The sequence below is a fragment of the Pristiophorus japonicus genome, chromosome 2 (assembly GCF_044704955.1).
Source record: "Pristiophorus japonicus isolate sPriJap1 chromosome 2, sPriJap1.hap1, whole genome shotgun sequence".
Classification (NCBI taxonomy): domain Eukaryota; kingdom Metazoa; phylum Chordata; class Chondrichthyes; family Pristiophoridae; genus Pristiophorus; species Pristiophorus japonicus.
The window spans coordinates 209,774,792-209,793,648 of record NC_091978.1 but is presented as its reverse complement, the minus strand read 5'-3'; the positions used below and the strand labels follow the sequence as shown (position 1 = coordinate 209,793,648).

The 18,857-nt window shown below is 45.2% G+C and overlaps 1 protein-coding gene across 1 annotated transcript in view; it reads left to right on the top strand.

Annotated features, from left to right (window-relative positions):
* Positions 1-18,857, top strand: part of LOC139243650 (cytosol aminopeptidase-like) — a 48,677-nt gene that overhangs the window by 16,917 nt on the left and 12,903 nt on the right. The window contains exons 5-7 of the mRNA XM_070870816.1: positions 7,617-7,719; positions 8,418-8,497; positions 12,649-12,758. Coding sequence (XP_070726917.1) covers positions 7,617-7,719; positions 8,418-8,497; positions 12,649-12,758 — 293 coding nt within the window. The remainder of the gene's footprint in view (positions 1-7,616; positions 7,720-8,417; positions 8,498-12,648; positions 12,759-18,857) is intronic.

Here is an 18,857-nt window from a genome sequence, read left to right as displayed (position 1 = left end):
TTAACCTTTTTGTGCGTTTGTTGGTAAAATAGTAAGATGAATAACAGAGTGCAAGTGTGTTTTTTGATCGTTGTGAGTGCCTTACTTCATTGATTGCTGAATGGGGGTCGATGTTTGGTAAATAAATATGCACGTGAAGTACATGTACCTGTATTGTGTGAGTGTATGTAAGGTGTTTTCTATTAAAATTAGTGCATGTGGCCAAAATGGTGTCACTAGCCACACCTGTGGCTAGTCAGCAATTGTCTATTGAAGAACACTGCTGTAGACAGGGCCTAACATAGGAGTTTTCAATACATTTTGAAATGGATTGTTATAACCCACTCATCGATTTTAATATGTAATAGATTTTTACATGTCTTATTTACAGGTTAGTTGTTCCAGTATTAGTGGTACACTATACCATTAAATGCTGTCATACAGAATAGTGTTGTCTCTTGCCCAGCCCCTCCCCTCCACATAAGAGTAAAGATGGCAGATTTTTTTTCTTTGAATTTGGGGATAGAAAACAAGATAATTTCTGTAGTGTATGGAGAAAGAATCAGACTGAACACTGTGAGCTCAAAGTAAATTATGACCTTAGTCTTTTATTGCAGGTCTCCAGAGTGCCTCTCTAACCTGTGAAGCACTCTTAAATACCTGTGCTCCCAAGGGATTATGAGCTCCCTTGGGACTCTGGAGAATGAGCCCTCTGGTGGGTGTATAGAGTATATAGATTTTTACATGTCTTATTTACAGGTTAGTTGTAGTGGTACAGTATACCATTAAGTGCTGTCATACAGAATAGTGTTGTCTCATGCCCAGTCCCTCCCCTCCATAACAACATTCCCCCCTAAAGGCAATAGTGTAACTATTTACAATGTGAGTCGATCTGGGGCCCTTCTTGCCCTGGTTGATCGTCTCGGTGTGAAAGCTGGTGTTGTTGAGTCATTTGTTGTGCCCTCGCTGGGCTGCTGTGCAGCTGGCCTTGCTGGGCTGCCTGGTGTGTTGGGCCCTGCAGGGCTGCTGTGGATGATGGGTTCTGCTTCGTGGTCAACCGTGGTGCCGGTTGCCACTGGTGTGTGTGTTGGGGGATCAAAAAAGGTAGGGTCCAAGGTGGGTTGCTCAGGGTAGTCCGTGAATCTGAATTTGATTTGGTCCAAGTGTTTCGGTGAATGAGTCCATTTAAAAGTTTGACCCGAAACACCCTGCTCCCCTCTTTGGCCATGACAGTGCCGGGAAGCCACTTGAGACCTTGACCATAATTTAATACAAATACAGGATCATTGACTTCAATCTCGCGTGACACATTTGCGCTATTATGGTATGCACGTTGTTGAAGCCGCCTGCTCTCTACCTGTTCATGTAGATCAGGGTGAACTCACGAGAGCCTTGTCTTAAGTGCTCTTTTCATGAGCAGTTCAGCAGGTGGGATCCCAGTGAGTGAGTGTGGTCTCGTGCGGTAGCTAAGCAGGACTCTGGATAGGCGGGTCTGCAGTGAGCCTTCAGTTACCCTCTTCAAGCCTTGCTTGATGGTTTGCACTGCTCTTTCTGCCTGACCATTGGACGCTAGTTTAAACAGGGCAGATGTGACATGTTTGATTCCGTTATCGGTCATAAATTCTTTGAACTCAGCATTGGTAAAACATGGCCCGTTGTCGCTCACCAGGACATCAGGTAAGCCATGTGTGGCAAACATGGCCTGCAGGCTTTCAGTGGTGGCAGCGGACGTGCTAGCGACATTATCTCACATTCAATCCACTTGCATTACGCGTCTACAACCACAAGAAACATTTTACCCAAGAACGGGCCTGCACAGTCGATGTGTACCCTAGACCACGGTTTGGAGGGCTAAGACCATAAACTTAGCGGCGCCTCCCTGGGTACATTGCTTAACTGCGAGCATTTATTACATCTGTGAACGCAGGACTCTTGAGTCCGCATCGATGCCGGGCCACCACACATGGGATCTGGCTATCGCTTTCATCATTACGATGCCTGGGTGGGTACTGTGGAGGTCATTGATGAAGGTGTCTCTGCCCTTCTTGGGGACCACTACTCGATTGCCCTACAGAAGGTAGTCTGCCTGTATAGACATTCCATCTTTGAGCCGCTGGAACGGCTTTATCTCTTCCTGCATTTCCACTGGGACACTGGACCAGCTCCTGTGAAGCACACAGCTTTTGACTAGAGATAATAAGAGGTCCTGGCTTGTCCAGGTTTTGATCTGCCGGGCAGTGACGGGTGATTGCTCACTCTCAAATGCTTCCATAACCATGGCTAGATCTGCGGGCTGCGCCATTTCCACCCCAGTGGTGGGCAATGGCAGGCTACTGAGAGCATCGGCGCAGTTTTCTGTGCCTGGCATGTGGCGGATGGCATAGTTGTATGCTGACAACATGAGCATCCATCTCTGGATGCGGACCGATGCTTTGGTATTTATCCCTTTGCTCTCGGAAAACAGGGATATAAGTGGCTTATGGTCAGTTTCCAATTCGAATTTTAGCCCAAACAGGTATTGATGCATTTTCTTTGCCCCATAGACACACGTGAACGCTTCTTTTTCAATCATGCTGCAGGTTCTCTCGGCCTTAGACAGGCTCCTGGATGCATAAGTAACCAGTTGAAGTTTCCCGAAATCGTTGGCTTGTTGCAATGCACACCCGACGCCATATGACGACGCATCACATGCTAGTACCAAACGCTTACATGGATCATGCAACACAAGCAATTTGTTTGAGCATAACAATTTTCTCTATTTTACAAAGGCATTTTCTTGGCTTTTGCCCCAAACCCTTTCGCCCCCTTTTCGTAGTAAGACATGCAGTGGTTCTAGCAGGGTGCTGAGACTCGTAAGAAGTTACCAAAGTAGTTCAAGAGTCCCAGGAACAACCGCAGCTCCCTCACGTTCTGTGGCCTCGGTGCATTCTCGATTGCCTCCGTCTTCGCGTTGGTGGGCCTGATGCCGTCAGCCGCAATCCTCCTTCCCAAGAACTCCACTTCAGGCACCAGGAAAACGCACTTCGGGCGTTTTAACCTGAGCCCCACGTGGTTGAGCCGACTAAGAACCTCCAGGTTCTGCAGATGCTCGACTGTGTTCCGACCTGTGACCAAGATGTCGTCCTGGAAGACCACGATGTGCTGGACCGACTTCAGTAAATTTTCCATGTTTCTCTGGAATAACGCCGCCGCTGATCGGATTTCAAACGGGCACCTGATATAAACAAAAAGACCTTGGTTCTTGTTGTTGCAGGTGAGGGCCTTCGATGATTCCTTCAGTTCATGCGTCATGTAGGCTGAGGTCAAATCCAGCTTAGTGAACGTCTTTCCTCTCGCCAGCGTTGCATAGGGGTTTTCGGCTTTTGGAAGTGGGTATTGGTCCTGCAGGGAGAAACGATTGATAGTTACTTTGTAGTCGCCACAGATTCTGACGGTGCCATCTCCCTTGAGGATTGGGACAATAGGACTGGCCCACTCGCTGAACTCGATCAGTGAGATGATGCCCTCTCTTTCTAGCCGGTCGAGCTCGATTTCTACTCTTTCTCTCGTCATGTACGGTACTGCTCTCGCCTTGTGTTGGATGGGTCGCGCCCCCGGAATTAGGTGGATCTGCACTCTTGCTCCTTGGAATTTCCCGATGCCTGGTTCGAACAGCAAATGAAATTTGTTTAAGACCTGTGCACACGAAGTGTCGTCAGCAGGCGATAGCGCTCGGATGTCGTCCCAGTTCCAGCGTATCTTTCCCAGCCAGCTCCTGCCGAGCAGCGTGGGACCATCGCCCAGTACCACTCAGAGTGGTAGCTTGTGCACCACTCCATCATAGGAGACCTTTACAGTAGCACTGCTGATTACAGGAATCAGTTCTTTCATGTAAGTTCTTAGTTTCGTGCGAATTGGAGTTTTAAGACTGGCCTTGAGGCCTTGTTGCACCACAACCGTTCGAAAGTCTTTTTGCCCATGATGGACTGGCTCGCGCCCATGTCCAGCTCCATTGACACTGGGAGTCCATTTAGTTCAACCTTCAGCATTATCGGGGAACAATTCTGGTTGAATGTGTGCACCTCTGCCTCCTCTATCAGAGGTTCTGTTTCGTCGTGATCCTCCGTGGATCTGTTGTCCTCTGCAACGTGGTGGTTTGCAGGTTTAGCAGGCCTAGCAGCTCGCCTGCACACTCGTCGGAGGTGTCCCATTGTTCCACAGCCCTTGCAAATGTATCCTTTGAATCGGCATGAATGGAAACGATGATCACCCCCGCAGCGCCAACAAGGTGTTAATGGCCTTGCATTCATCACCCTTGATGTTGGACTCTGAGACATCTGCAGACGTGTAACTGCAGGTATGTGTGACCTGCCCTGTCCATTACGATTCGAAAACATCATCACTTTGTTCACAGTACTTGTAGCAGCACTTGTGTGCTGAGAGATTTGCTTAGTATTGTCACTGGTGGCAATGAACGCCTGGGCTATCGCTATGGCCTTACTCAAGGTTGGGGTCTCTACAGTCAAAAGTTTGCGAAGTATGGTTTCGTGGCCAATGCCAAGTACGAAAAAGTCTCTGAGCATGTGCTCCAAATGTCCTTCAAATTAGCAATGTCCTGCAAGGCGTCTTAGCTCGGCGACATAACTCGCCACTTTCTAGCCTTCAGAACTTTTGTAGGTGTAGAACCGGTACCTCACCATCAGAACGCTTTTCTTCAGGTTTAAATGCTCTCGGACCAGTGTGCACAAATCGTCATACGGTTTCTCCCTGGGTTGCGCTGGAGTAAGTAGATTCTTCATGAGGCCATACGTTGGTGCCCCACAGACGGTGAGGAGGATCGCTCTACGTTTGGCCGCGGTCTCTTCCCCATCTAGCTCGTTGGCCATGAAGTATTGATCGAGTCGCTCCACAAAAGTTTCCCAATCATCTCCCTCTGAAAATTTCTCCAGGATGTTCACTGTTCTCTGGATCTTTGGGTTCGCTATCTGTATCTTGTCGCCAGTTGTTGTGTATGGAGAAAGAGTCAGACTGAACACTGTGAGTTCAAAGTAAAGTGTGACCGTAGTCTTTTATTGCAGGTCTCCAGAGTGCCTCTCCAACCTGTGAAGCACTCTTAAATACCTGTGCTCCCAAGGGATTATGAGATCCCTTGGGACTCCGTGGAATGAGCCCGCTGGTGGCTGTACAGAGCAGATACTAGTCCAGATACATAACAATTTCAGCCTAGGATTTGGAAACTGTAGAACGGATGGCTGACAACAACATCACCACCAACAGACAATGCAGAGATGGATTGGGGATTGGAAGCCAGTGCTGTTTGTGAAGGATGTGGTTGACTGATGAATGAGACTTCGTGTGAGACAGGATATAAGCTGCAGAGTTTATGCAGCAAGAGAGGTCAGTATTGGAACTGGTGAAAAAGGCACTTATACATGTTTCAGCAGCATTGAGTGGTGAGGTAGAGCCAGAATCACGTGGAAACAAGTGAACGTGGTATGGGGTAGAATGTGGGTCTACAGATCAGCTCAGTTGAACAGGATGCTGAATGCAACTAGTCTGATTCAGTTTGACTGTCTGGTGGGGGGGGGTGCGGAGGGTGGTGGACTATAAGGGGAAGAGGAATGTGGTGGGGCTAAAAATTACTCAGACCCCTAAGCCCCAGAATTGAATTTCAATTTTTTTACTTTTTAAATATGTGATGACGCAACCTGAGCTATATTATCAATTAAAGTTGTTGAGGGAAGGTTCAGCATTTTCCCCATAGGAGAAAGAATTGCTGTGAGTGTCACTCTGGGATTGTTTTCCGTTCAAGGGATGTGGGCGTCGCTGGCAAGGCCGGCATTTATTGCCCATCTCTAATTGCCCTTGAGAAGGTGGTGTTGTGCTGCCATTTCAGAGGGTAGTTTAGAGTCAACCACATTGGTGTGGGTCTGGGGTCACATAAAGGACAAACAAGGTAATGATAGAAGCTTTCCTTTCCTTCCAGTTGGGTTTTTGCAGATTTTTTAAATTCCAGATTTTTATTTAATTAACTGAATTTAAATGTCCCCAGTTTACATGGGGGAACTCTTGTTTCTCGATCATTAGTCCAGGTTCTGGATTACTCGTATCATAACATAAGGCTCAAAACTGGCCAGGAGTTGCTCCATTTTTTTTGGAGCAACTTGATTTTTCTGGAGTATCTTAAAAATCCCCATTTTGCACATTCAATTTGCGCCAGTGTAAGTGAGTTAGTTAGGATTTTTTTAGTTTAGTTCTTTTTTTCAAAAGCGGGCATTACCAGCCACTTTGGACAGCTAATAGTTACTCCAAACTAACTTAGGCCAGTGTATGTGGCCACTTGTGGCCGCACAGAAAACCCTTGTGGAGAGTTAAGAAATCAGTGACGGTAGGTACATCGGAGGCCAGCAGAACTTAATGACTTGACTAAAGAATGTGAATAGGATAAAACAGCTATACAGGACATCATATGACAAACTTCGCAAAGTTAATTTACTATACAACAGAAGCATTCATGGAAGCTTAAACTACAAAAATAAAAGAAGTAAAAGTTGAATTAAATTGCCCTAATCTCACAACTAATTAAAGATAATTAAAGAAAGTGGTTTAGCACAACGACGATCCCACAGCAAACCCCCATGGACTTCAGCCCTTACCGTGTACAGTGTGATTTCTGCCCCACTACTATAATTCTGCACAAAGTCCCAAATGGAGAGGATATGACAGTTTCTGGGTGGCAGCACACCATTGCTTGTGCCAACAAATCATTACTTGCCACAACAAATCTTAGCAAACATTAACATAACGAGCAGCAAACAGCAATGCCATTCAAACAAAGCCCAAGAGATAAAGTGCTGAACTGGAGCTTTCAAGCTGGCTTCAAAGTGGAGAGCTGCATAGTGCCGGTCATACTTGGAATCGCATTTTAAAATAACCAAACACCAGCTAACTGCTTCCCATATTCTGCAATAATTATAGAGTTACGTACTTAATTATAAACTTAATTATAAATTATAAACAACACGCTATTGCAGCCACACGATCTCGATGTCCGGTCCGAACGAAGCATTTTCTCCTGCAACGGGCTGGCCTGTGCAATCGGCCACTCGGCCTGGGCTAGGGGCGGAACGCATGGGTCCCACGCTGCAGCATGCACACCGAGAGGCTGGAGGCAGGAGCTACTGCACGTGCGCGCACACTGTAATGCACATGTGGAGAGCTGCCGGCACTGTTTCTGGCGCAGGGCCCTAGCTCCAGCCCCCAATTGACTGACCACGCCGCGCCAAGCCCTGGAAGAGACAACACAGCGACCAGAATCGGAGGACATTTTTTCAGAGTCCTTTTCATCCTACAAAAGCGGCGCAACTCCAGTGAGTGCGGCAAAAATCTGCAGGGGCCAATTTTGAGCCCAAAGCCACTATGCTACCTTATCCACTACTGGAGCTAGTAACTGATGGGATTGAAGACTGAAGCTTGATCTTGGGAGTGGGGTTGGTGGGTTTGTGTTTTCAAATAGATTATTTTTGAAACCATCAGAAGTAATTGATTTGAACCAGAATCTTAAGTGTTCAATTATTTTACATGTTGGGATTCTGGTTACGGATCTTATTTCAGTGAAGTTTTCTAAGTCCTCTCTGCTTGAATTCTCTATTTTTAAGGTGGATAACACCGATGCTGAAGGCCGTTTGATACTCGCTGATGCCCTGTGCTATGCACACAACTTTAACCCCAAAGCAGTTGTAAATGCAGCAACTTTAACAGGTATTGTAAAGCTAACTTTCTTTGATCCTGCACAAAGTCAGTAAGTGCATGTGATGACAACTATGCAATATCTGCCAATTTCTTTAGGAATTAAAGTGCTGAGAAAGTCATCCCAACTACAACTGCATCATTGTGCCAATTTGACATTAGAACTCCTTTGCTTGACAACTTTTGAAATGTGTTCAAAGCAAAACATTTAATTCAGAATTTTAAAAAAATGATTGTGATGTGGGCGGTGGTGCTGGGCCTTTTTGAACCCCTGTCGTCCCTGTGATATTCTTTGTAGTGGTTTGATGTAACTGAGTAACCGTGTGGGACTGGAATATAGGCCAGACTAGGTCAACAGGTTTCCTTCCCTAAAGGACATTAATGAACCTGTTGGATTTTTACAACAATCTGACAGCATCATGGTCTTTTACTGAAACCAGTTTTTTTTTAATTTCTAGATTTTAAAAACTCAATTCAAATTCTCAACATGCCATGGTGGGATTTGAACTCTCGTACTCTGGATCATTAGTCCAGACCTCTGTCTGGTCCAGTAACATAACCACTACAATATTGTAATATATACAATTGTGATAGCAGAGAAGTTGTTGATTATGCCTTACGTAAGATTTTGGTAGTCAGACTGAAATGTAATCATTAATACGTTTTTAAAAATTTGAACTGCAGCGATTTGATTTGAGCTATTTTAACAGGTGCAATCGATGTTGCTCTGGGATCAGCAGCTACTGGAGTTTTCACCAACTCTGACTGGTTGTGGGGGCACCTCAGACAAGTAAGAATAGTTTATGCAGTGTTGTATGTAAAAGATTGCCGATTTATTTGTAAAATCTAATTTCTATTTTAAAGCACTTCAAAAAAAATAAATGGAGCTGTGGGCTAATTCTGCGATTCTACACTTGTGCGAGAAAACCAGGCTTGAAGGAAGTATAGGTCTGAGATAGAGCTACAGTACGGTAGTAAAAACAGAAAATGCTGGCAATCTCAGCGAGTCAGGCAGCATCTGTGGAGAAAAAAAAGCAGTTCACGTTTCGGGTCGATGACCCTTTGTCAGAACTGGCAAACGTTTGAAAAGAACAGATTCTTAAGGGGCACTGAAAGGGGGAGGGGAAGAAAGAACAGAAGGGAAGGTCTGTAATAGGGTGGAAGGTAGGTGAGATTAGCAAGACAAAGGGATGATGGGCCGAATTCAAATGGTAATGCCAGGAGTTAGAAAAAGGTTAGTCTCGATAGGGTGTTAATGACGGAATAATGACCAGCTGCCATTGGAGACAAAGAGAAAAAAAACACAAGATTGCGGGGGTGGGGGGTGGGGGGAGGGAGCCAAAAATGGGCAGAGGTTATCTGAAATTGTTGAATTTGATGTTGAGTCCAGAAGACTGTAAAGTGCCTGAATGAAAGATGAGGTGCTGTTCCTCGAGCTTGCGTTGGGCTTTATTGAAACAGTGTAGGAGGCCGAGGACGGAAATTTTGGAGTGGAGCGAGGAATTAAAGTGACAGGCAACCGGAAGCTCAGGGTCATGCTTACAGACTGAACGGAGGTGCTCCGCAAAGCGGTCACCCAATCTGCGTTTGGTCTCCCCAATGTAGAGGAGACCATCGTGAGCAGCGAATACAGTATACTAAATTGAAAGAAGTACATGTAAATTGCTGTTTCACCTGGAAGGAGTATTTGGGGCCCTGGATAATGGGAAGAGTGGAGGTAAAAGAGCAGGTGTTGCATCTCCTGCGCTTAAAAACATAGAAATTTACAGCGCAGGAGACAGCCATTCCGGCCCATCGAGTTCATGCCAGCTGACAAAGAGCCACACGGCCCCTGGCCAGCAGCCCTAAAGGTTACATATAAACCTATGAACAATGATGGAAAAGCAAAGAGCACCCAGCCCAACCAATCCGCCTCACCACAACTGTGACACCCCTTATACTAAAACATTCTACACTCCACCCCAACCGGAGCCATGTGATCTCCTGGGAGAAGCAAAAGCCAGATTTAAAAAACAGGCCAATTTAGGGAGAAAAAATCTGGGAAAATTCCTCTCCGACTCATCCAGGCGATCAAAACTAGTCCAGGAGATCACCCTGGCCGTATTCTATTCCCTGCAGTACTTGCCATTATATCTGCTCCGTCCAACAAAAGGTCATCCAGTCTAATCCCAATGACCATCTCCATAACCCTGCAGGTTGCTGCACTTTAAGTGCCCATCCAACCATCTCTTAAAAGTGGTGAGGGTTTCTGCATCCACCACTCTTCCAGGCAGCGAGTTCCAGATCCCCACAACCCTCTGCGTAAAGAAGCCCCCGTCAAATCCCCTCTAAACCTTGCACCTTAAAACTATGCCCCCTCATAATAGATCCCTCCACCAATGGAAATAGACCCTTACTATCCACTATGTCCAGGCCCCTCAATAATTTGTACACCTCAATGAGGTCTCCTCTCAACCTCCTCTGTTCCAATGAGAACAAACCCAGCCTATCCAATCTGTCCTCATAACTAAGATTCTCCACTCCAGACAGCATCCTAGTAAATCTCCTCTGCACCCTCTCTAATGCAATCTCGTCCTTCCTATAATACGGCGACCAGATTGCACGCAATACTCCAGCTGTGGCCTAACCAACGTATTATACACTTTAAGCATAACCTCCCTGCTCTTATATTCTATGCCTCGGCCAATAAAGGCAAGCATTCCATATACCTTCTTAACCACCTTATCCACCTGGCCTGCTACTTTCAGAGATCTGTGGACAAGCATTCCAAGGTTCCTTTGTTCATCTACACTATTAAGTGGCCTACCGCTTAATGTGTATACCCTTTTCTTATTAGCCCTCCCAAAGTGCATCACCTCATACTTCTCTGAATTAAATTCCATTTGCTACTGCTCTGCCCACCTGACCAGTAGATTGATATCCTCCTGCAGTCCATGACTTTCCTCTCCATTATTAACCACACAGCCAATTTTAGTGTTGTCTGCAAACTTCTTAATCATACTCCCTAAATTCAAATCTAAATCGTTGATATATACTACAAAAAACAAGGGTCCCAGTACTGAGCTCTGCAGAACCCCACTAGAAATATCCTTCCAGTCACAAAACCATCCATCAATCATTACCCTTTGCTTCCTACCTCCAAACCAATTTTGGATCCAACTTGACACTTTGCCCTGTATTTCATGGGCTTTAACCTTCATGACCAGTCTACCATGTGGGACCTTATCAAAAACTTTGCTAAAGTCCATATATACTACATCGTACGCACTACCCTCATCGGCCCTCTTGGTTACCTCCTCAAAAAATTCAATCAGGTTAGTCAGGCACAATCTTCTCTTAACAAATCCATGCTGACCCTAATTAATCCTTGCCTTTGCAAATGCTGATTTATCCCGTCTTTCAGGACTTTTTCCAATAATTTTCCCATCACTGAGGTTAGGCTGACAGGCCTGTAATTACTCGGCCTATCCCTTTCTCCCTTCTTAAACAAGGGTACTACATTAGCTGTCCTCCAATCCTCCAGCACCATGCCCAGATCCAAAGAGGACTGGAACATGATGGTCAAAGCCTCTGCTATTTCCTCTCTTACTTCGCTTGCAAGGGAAGGTGCCATGGGAAGGGGAGGGGGTGCTGGGGGTGACTGTGGAATGGACCAGGGTGTCGCAGAGGGAGTGGTCCCTTAGGAATGCTGGGAGCGTAGGTTTAATGACAAAGTCGGGGTTGGATCTGAGAGAGCGGAGTGCTGCAAGTTCAGAGGGAGATAGGTTGGAGTGAGTGAGGGGAGCAGAGAAATTGAGACAGCCAATGTCCCATTGGCAGTTTGCAATGAAGAGGTCTGGAGAGGATTAAAGGCCAGAGGGGGAGGGGTCCAGGTAGAGCGAGAATTCTGAAAATGGGAGAAGGGGGGGGGGAAAGACTCCTGGCTGCAGAAGTGGGCACCGAGGCGAAGGCGGCGGAAAAAGAGCTCAGTATCGTGCCGAGCTCAAAATTCATTGAGGTGGGAGCGTAAAGGGATGAAGCTCAGGCCTTTGCTGAGGACTGATCGTTCGGGGTCAGAGAGAGGAAGGTCAGAGGGGATAGTGAAAATACTGCAGGGGGTGAGATTGGAAGAAGGGATGGGATCAGAGGGAAGTGTAGGGGAAGAAGGTTCCGGAGGGGAGTTGGTGTCCAAGAGTTGTTGAAGTTTACAATCCTTGACACCTGAAAGGAAGGAAAAAAGTTTTTGGTTAAGAATGAGGCGAGGGATGAAACAGAACTGCAGACCAGGACAGCTTAGAGATAGAGTGAGTCGGCACTGCTCAAGTACTGTAGCCTTGATTCTCCCTCCTGGTTAGCCACCATGAATTTTCAGAAAGAACAACGAACCAACAGCATAGTGAGTCTGTTAACTTGACCAACCAGCTTCTATCACCGCTTGTACCGTACAGTGATATAGTAACATCAGCAGGAATTTGGGAATAACAAGTCGTCATCAATCTTGCAATCAATCAATTGCAGAACTGCAATCAAAAGTGTATTTAAAACTAAATACCCTAATTTATTTTGTAAGTTGATGTTCGACTATATTATAGGGCCATAATATTGTAACAAGAAAGGGCAATTTTTATATCCAGCCCCATCTTCCATTCAAGTCCTTCATAAGCACGGTGGCTCAAAAACACATCTATTTTTAAATAATTTACCGCACTCAGATTCTAAACAATTGGTGCTTTTATTAGTAACAATGCATGGTCTAATTAGCAATGTGTGGAGTAGCTTGAAAATCATTAAAATTTGTGCTGATAGTTTATTCACCTTGTTATCTTTTAAAGTGTAGCACTAGTAATATGAATAGAATGTTTTTTCATTGAGAATTTAGGTTTAATTAATGTCCTTTTCAGTTTTGGATGGTGCATTTTTAACCATAATGGATAATGCTGAGCATGTACTGTTCTTGTTTAGGCTAGTGTTGTGACTGGAGATAGAGTGTGGAGGATGCCACTCTTCCAGCATTACACCAGACAGATCACAGAATCGCAACTAGCAGACCTGAATAACATCGGCAAATACAGGTGAATACAGTATCATGCCCTTAAATCGAAACAATTCTCACTTTATTTCATATTACATTGTTAAGCAATCTCCTTTCTCCTCTGGTTCACAACAACACTTTCGAGTAAGCACGAGACTTCGGGCTCAATTTTCCCCAGTTATCTGCGCTGTTTTTTATTTGACGTGTGCCGCATTTTTTGGTGTTAATTAAAATATCCAAGTTTCCCCAAAGTTTCTACGCCAGTGTAACTCAGTTTGGTACGATTTTTTTAAGTTAGTGTTTATTTGTGTCATGGGGGTGTAACCTGATGTCTGCGCCAGTTTTTCACATTTAAGCAAGTTTGGCCAACTTACATTTTTCCTAGGACGGTGTATGTGACCACTCCTACAAAACCTTCTGGGCACTTAAGAAAAACCAGCACACATTAAAAAATCAGCGCAGAAAGACACCATTGTTTTTAGGTGAAGTTTTGGAGGGAGTCAAGAAGACAAAGAATATGCATCATGAAGCTTAATTTTTTTCAAAGCCAAAAGGGAGAAAATGGAAGTCTAATGCAATTCTTTAATTTTTGATTTTTTTCAAAGTACCACGCCACCACCGAAAGTCGGCCGGCAGAATCGCTTCCTCGCCCAGACACGGGCTCGGGGCTCAGCTTCAAAAGAGGGTGGGGGGGTGGAAGCCGAACTGAAGGGATGAGAACCCATCTACTATACAGCAGCTTCAAAAGAAGCCCAGTTGGGTTGGGGGGGGGGGGGTGGGGTGGGTGGGCGGGGGGGGCGGTGGGGCGGTGGGGTTGGTGGACGTTGAGCCCCTATGTCTGGGCGAGGGAGCGATTTTCTGGCTGGCCCTCGAGCCCGGTGAGGAGCCGTTCGGTCGGTGGTGGGGTGGTACTTTGAAAAATATCAAAAATTAAAGAATTGCATTAAACTTCGTTGCCCCAAATGTCTTCACTTAATACTGAGCTTCCCGTTCTAAGCGCATGTGCAGACCAGGGTGTGGTCCATACTAGGGCGTCGATCTTGGGAATAGAGAGAGAGGAAAGAAGGTTGAGTGCTTTGTCCTGCTGTTTTGACCTCCTTGCAAAGTTACAATTTAATTATGGAGGCAATATTGACAATGCCTGGTGCAAGCTTTCTGGGTGATGGTGCTGCAGAGGAGAAGATTGATTAGACATCATCACATGAAGAACCTCAGAGCACGTAGGATGATGGGCAGGAGGCCTTACCCACATCGGGTATATCGAGGCAGGCGTTCATACCTGAACCTCAGTGATGCAGACTGTGTGAGAAGGCTGCATTTCTGCAAAGAAGTTGTAACAAGATCTGTGAGTTAATAAAAGCAGACCTGCGCCCGAGAAGCATCAGGAGGACTGCTTTGTCAGTTGAAGCAAAGGTTACAGCTGCACTTTCATTTTATGCATCTGGATCATTGCAGGCCACAACTGGGGATGTGTGCGCCATTTCTCAACACGCAACACATATCTGCATTCGGCAGGTGACTGCTGCACTATATGCCAAGAGGAATGACTACATGAAGTTCCCCATGACCACCGAGGCAAGGCGTGACAGGGCTGTGGGCTTCTCCAGGATTGCTGGGTTCCCAAAGATACAGGGCTGCATTGACTGCACCCACATCGCCTTGCGAGCACCTTTGGAGGTTTCCGAGATGTACAGGAACAGAAAAGGCTTCGACTCCGTGTTTGTGCAGCTCGTCTGTGACGACATGCACAGCATCATGGCAGTTGATGCATGATACCATGGGAGCACCCATGATGCAGTCATCCTACACGAGAGCGCAATATCTGCCACGTTTCAGCAGCAGCCAGAAGGGCAGAGCTGGCTGCTGGGAGACAAGGGGTACGGCCCCGCCACCTGGCTCATGAAGCCCCTGCGCGTAACCCGAACGGAAGCTGAGCGGGAATACAACATGTCGCATAAGGGACGGTTTTCTAGACCAATATGTTGAGGAATCAATTAGAGAGCTGGCCATCCTAGACTGGGTGTTTTGTAATGAGAGAGGATTAATTAGCAATCTTGTTGTGCGAGGCCCCTTGGGGAAGAGTGACCATAATATGGTAGAATTCTTCATTAGAATGGAGAGTGACACAGTTAGTTCAGAGACTAGAGTCCGGAACTTAAAGAATGGTAACTTCGATGGTATGAGACGTGATTTAGCTAGGATAGACTAGCGAATGATACTTAAAGGGTTGATGGTGGATAGGCAATGGCAGACATTTAAAGATCACATGGATGAACTTCAATAATTGTACATCCCTGTCTGGCATAAAAATAAAAAGGGGAAGATGGCTCAACCGTGGCTTACAAGGGAAATTAGGGATAGTATTAAATCCAAGGAAGAGGCATATAAATTAGTCAAAAAAAGCAGCAAACTTGAGGACTGGGAGAAATTTAGAATTCAGCAGAGGAGGACAAAAGGTTTAATTAGGAGGGGAAAAATAGAATATGAGAGTAAGCTTGCAAGGAACATAAAAACTGACTGCAAGAGCTTCTACAGATACGTGAAGAGAAAAAGATTAGTGAAGACAAATGTCGGTCCCTTACAGTCAGAATTTGGTGAATTTATAATGGGGAACAAAGAAATGGCAGACAATTGAACAAATACTTTGGTTCTGTCTTCACTAAGGAAGACACAAATAACCTGCCGGAAATACTAGGGAACCGAGGGTCTAGCGAGAAGGAGGAACTAAAGGAAATCTTTATTAGTCAGCAAATTGTGTTCGGAAAATTGATGGATTGATGGCCGATAAATCCCCAGGGCCTGATAGACTGCATCCTTAAGAAAGTGGTCCTAGAAATAGTGAATACATTAGTGGTCATTTTCCAACATTCTATAGACTCTGGATCAGTTCCTATGGACTGGAGGATAGCTAATGTAACCCCACTTTTTAAAAAAAGGAGGGAGAGAAAACAGGGAATTACAGACCTTCAGCCTGACATCAGTGGTGGGGAAAATGTTGAAATCAATTATTAAAGATGTAATAGCAGCGCATTTGGAAAGCAGTGACAGGATCAGTCCAAGTCAGCATGAATTTATGAAAGGGAAATAATGCTTGACAAATCTTCTAGAATTTTTTGAGTACGTAACTAGTAGAGTGGATAAGGGGGAGCCAGTGGATGTGGTGTATTTAGATTTTCAAAAGGCTTTTGACAAGGTCCCACACAAGAGATTAGTGTGCAAAATTAAAGCACATGGTATTGGGGGTAATATATTGACGTGGCTAGAGAACTGGTTGGCAAATAGGAAGCAAAGAGTAGGAATAACCGGGTCCTTTTCAGAATGGCAGGCAGTGACTAGTGGAGTACCGCAAGGTTCAATGTTGGGACCCCAGCTATTTACAATATACATTAATGATTTAGACGAAGGAATTGAATGCAATATCTCCAAGTTTGCAGATGACACTAAGCTGGGTGGCAGTGTGAGCTGTGAGGAAGATGCTAAGAGGCTGCAGGGTGACTTGGGATAGGTTAGGTGCTTGGGCAAATACATGGCAGATGTGGTATAATGTAGATAAATTTGAGGCAGATTATTATCTGAATGGTGACAGATTTGTAAAAGGGGAGGTGCAACGAGACCTGGGTGTCATGGTACATCAGTCATTGAAAGTTGGCATACAGGTATAGCAGATGGTGAAGAAGGCAAATGGCATGTTGGCCATCATAGCGAGAGGATTTGAGTATCGGAGCAGGAAGGTCCTCTTACAGTTGTACAGGGCCTTGGTGAGGCTACACCTTGGATATTGTGTACAGTTTTGGTCTCCTAATCTAAGGAAGGGCAATCTTGCTAATGAGGGAATACAGCGAAAGTTCACCAGACTGAAGCCCGGGATGACAGGATTGACATATGAAGAAAGACTGGATCGACTAGGCTTGTATTCAATGGAATTTAGAAGAATGAGGGGGGATCTGTAAACGGTTTTGATTCTAGCCCAATTGCTAGACGGACGGTTCGATTCGCCCCCGCCTTACGAAAGTTCTAGACTCGGGAATTATTATTCGGAGTGTAAATTAAATGAGTCACGGACAGGAATGCTTCGGTGAAAAATCGTACTTATATTTATTTGGTCTAACATACACTATTTAAAACATGCACTACTAAACGAAATCACTGTCTCTGTGGAGAATAAAATCCAGGTTACAAACAACATACATACAGTACAGAAATGAGACCTAGTAACATGCAGTAATTCCCTGGTGGATTCTAACTCTACCCCTACCAACGAATTACCCTCCTCAGAATAGCCCTGTAAAGCTTCACTTCTGAGAAAACCCTGAGCCCTTACCCAGCTCGCCTGGGATATCTGGTTACTGGCTTGGGACACTCTCAACCATGCTCACCACCACACGCAGCCAGTTTCCTTTCTCAGCTCAGCTGTGGGAAGTCACTGCCTGGTCTTCAGTCTCGGTGGCTTCTTCTGTGGTACTGTGGCCACTTCCTCTGGTACATCGATCTTGGTGGAGCAAGATGGAGAGAGAGATCTCTCTAGATACAAGCTGCAAGCTCCAAGCTTCACTCCAAGCTCCAAGCTAAAAATAAAGTGGAAAGACCTCTGGGAGTCTTGCTACCCCTATCTTTCCCGCCAATCTTTAAAATCCCTTTGTTTCTAAGCACGGGTACTTGGTCAGTGATGGGCCATCCAACCCGTGTGTATTTGGCTGATGGCCCTTAATCTGGGCATCTCTCTCAGTCTTTGTGTTGGGAAAAACCCGGCTCCTCTATGGCTGGCCATAGTGGGTTCATTGTTCTGCTCTTCTTCTGAGATGGAGGTGAGAAGTACTTTTGCATATTAGAGTGGCTTTGAATGGCCCCTCCCCTTCCTGGCTGACAGCTCTTTTGTCAATGGATGACTGACAGTTCTTTTGTCCGAGCTAACTGCCATGCGGTCTCTGGAGTTTTAACAAAACCAGCTTTTTCACATATCTGCGCAGGGTGACCCCATAAAATCCACAAAATATTCTCGACTGAGTCCATTCTTTAAACAGAAACTTTGCTATCTCTTCAGATCTCAAAGAAACATATAAAATTCTGACGTGATTGGACAGGTTAAATGCAGGAAGAATGTTCTCGATGTTGGGGAAGTCTAGAACCAGGGGTCACAGTCTAAGGATAAGGGTAAGCCATTTAGGACCGAGATGAGGAGAAACTTCTTCACTCAGAGTTGTGAGCATGTGAAATTCCCTACCACAGAAGTTCGTTCGATATATTCAAAAGGAGTTCGATGTGGCCCTTATGGCTAAAGGGATCAAGGGGTAAGGAGAGAAAGCAGGAATGGCGTACTGAAGTGCATGATCAGCCATGATCACATTAAATGGTGGTGCAGGCTCGAAGAGCCGAATGGCCTATTGGTGCGTCTATTTTCTATATTTCTATATTGCGATGCGCAGCATAATAGAGGACCATTGGCATCTTGAAGCAGCATTTCTGATGCCTGGGCCATTCCGGAGGCTACTTGCAATACTCCCCTGAGATTGCCGGTCAGTTCACTGTTATGTGCTGCATGCTGCGTAACTTAGCCATCATGAGGCAGCAACTGGTAGTCGAAGACCCACCTGAGGTGAGCGTGGCTGCTGATGAGAACGAGGAAGCCATACAACTACCTGAACTCGGAGCACAATGACGGAGGAGATCGGGCTTTAACGATTGCTCGAGCCTTCTGGCAGCAGCTCATTTGTGAATGCTTTGCTGCCTGAAGGTACAGCGGCAACTATTCCAAATGGACCATGTTTACTGTTTGGACCTGTTCCATAATGTTGTTGTGTTAATGGAACAAATAATGGAAATAATTCTTCTTTAGTTCAAAAAGTTGTGTTAATAATGGAACAAATAATGGAAATGATTCAGTTATAATTTAAAATATATTTTATTCAAATGTTTAACACTTGTTTGTACTTAACTAATAACAATATTCTTGTATCACACTTTTAAGTTTTCAGTTAAGATCACTTACAAACTTTTAAACTTGTAAATTTACATCACTTACAGAAAACGTTTAATTTAAGAACAGTTACAATAGTAACAACAATAATAACAACAATAGCAGCAAATAAAGACTGCACCATTCTCTCCGCCACCTTATTCGAAGACCGCCCGCTGCCCTTGG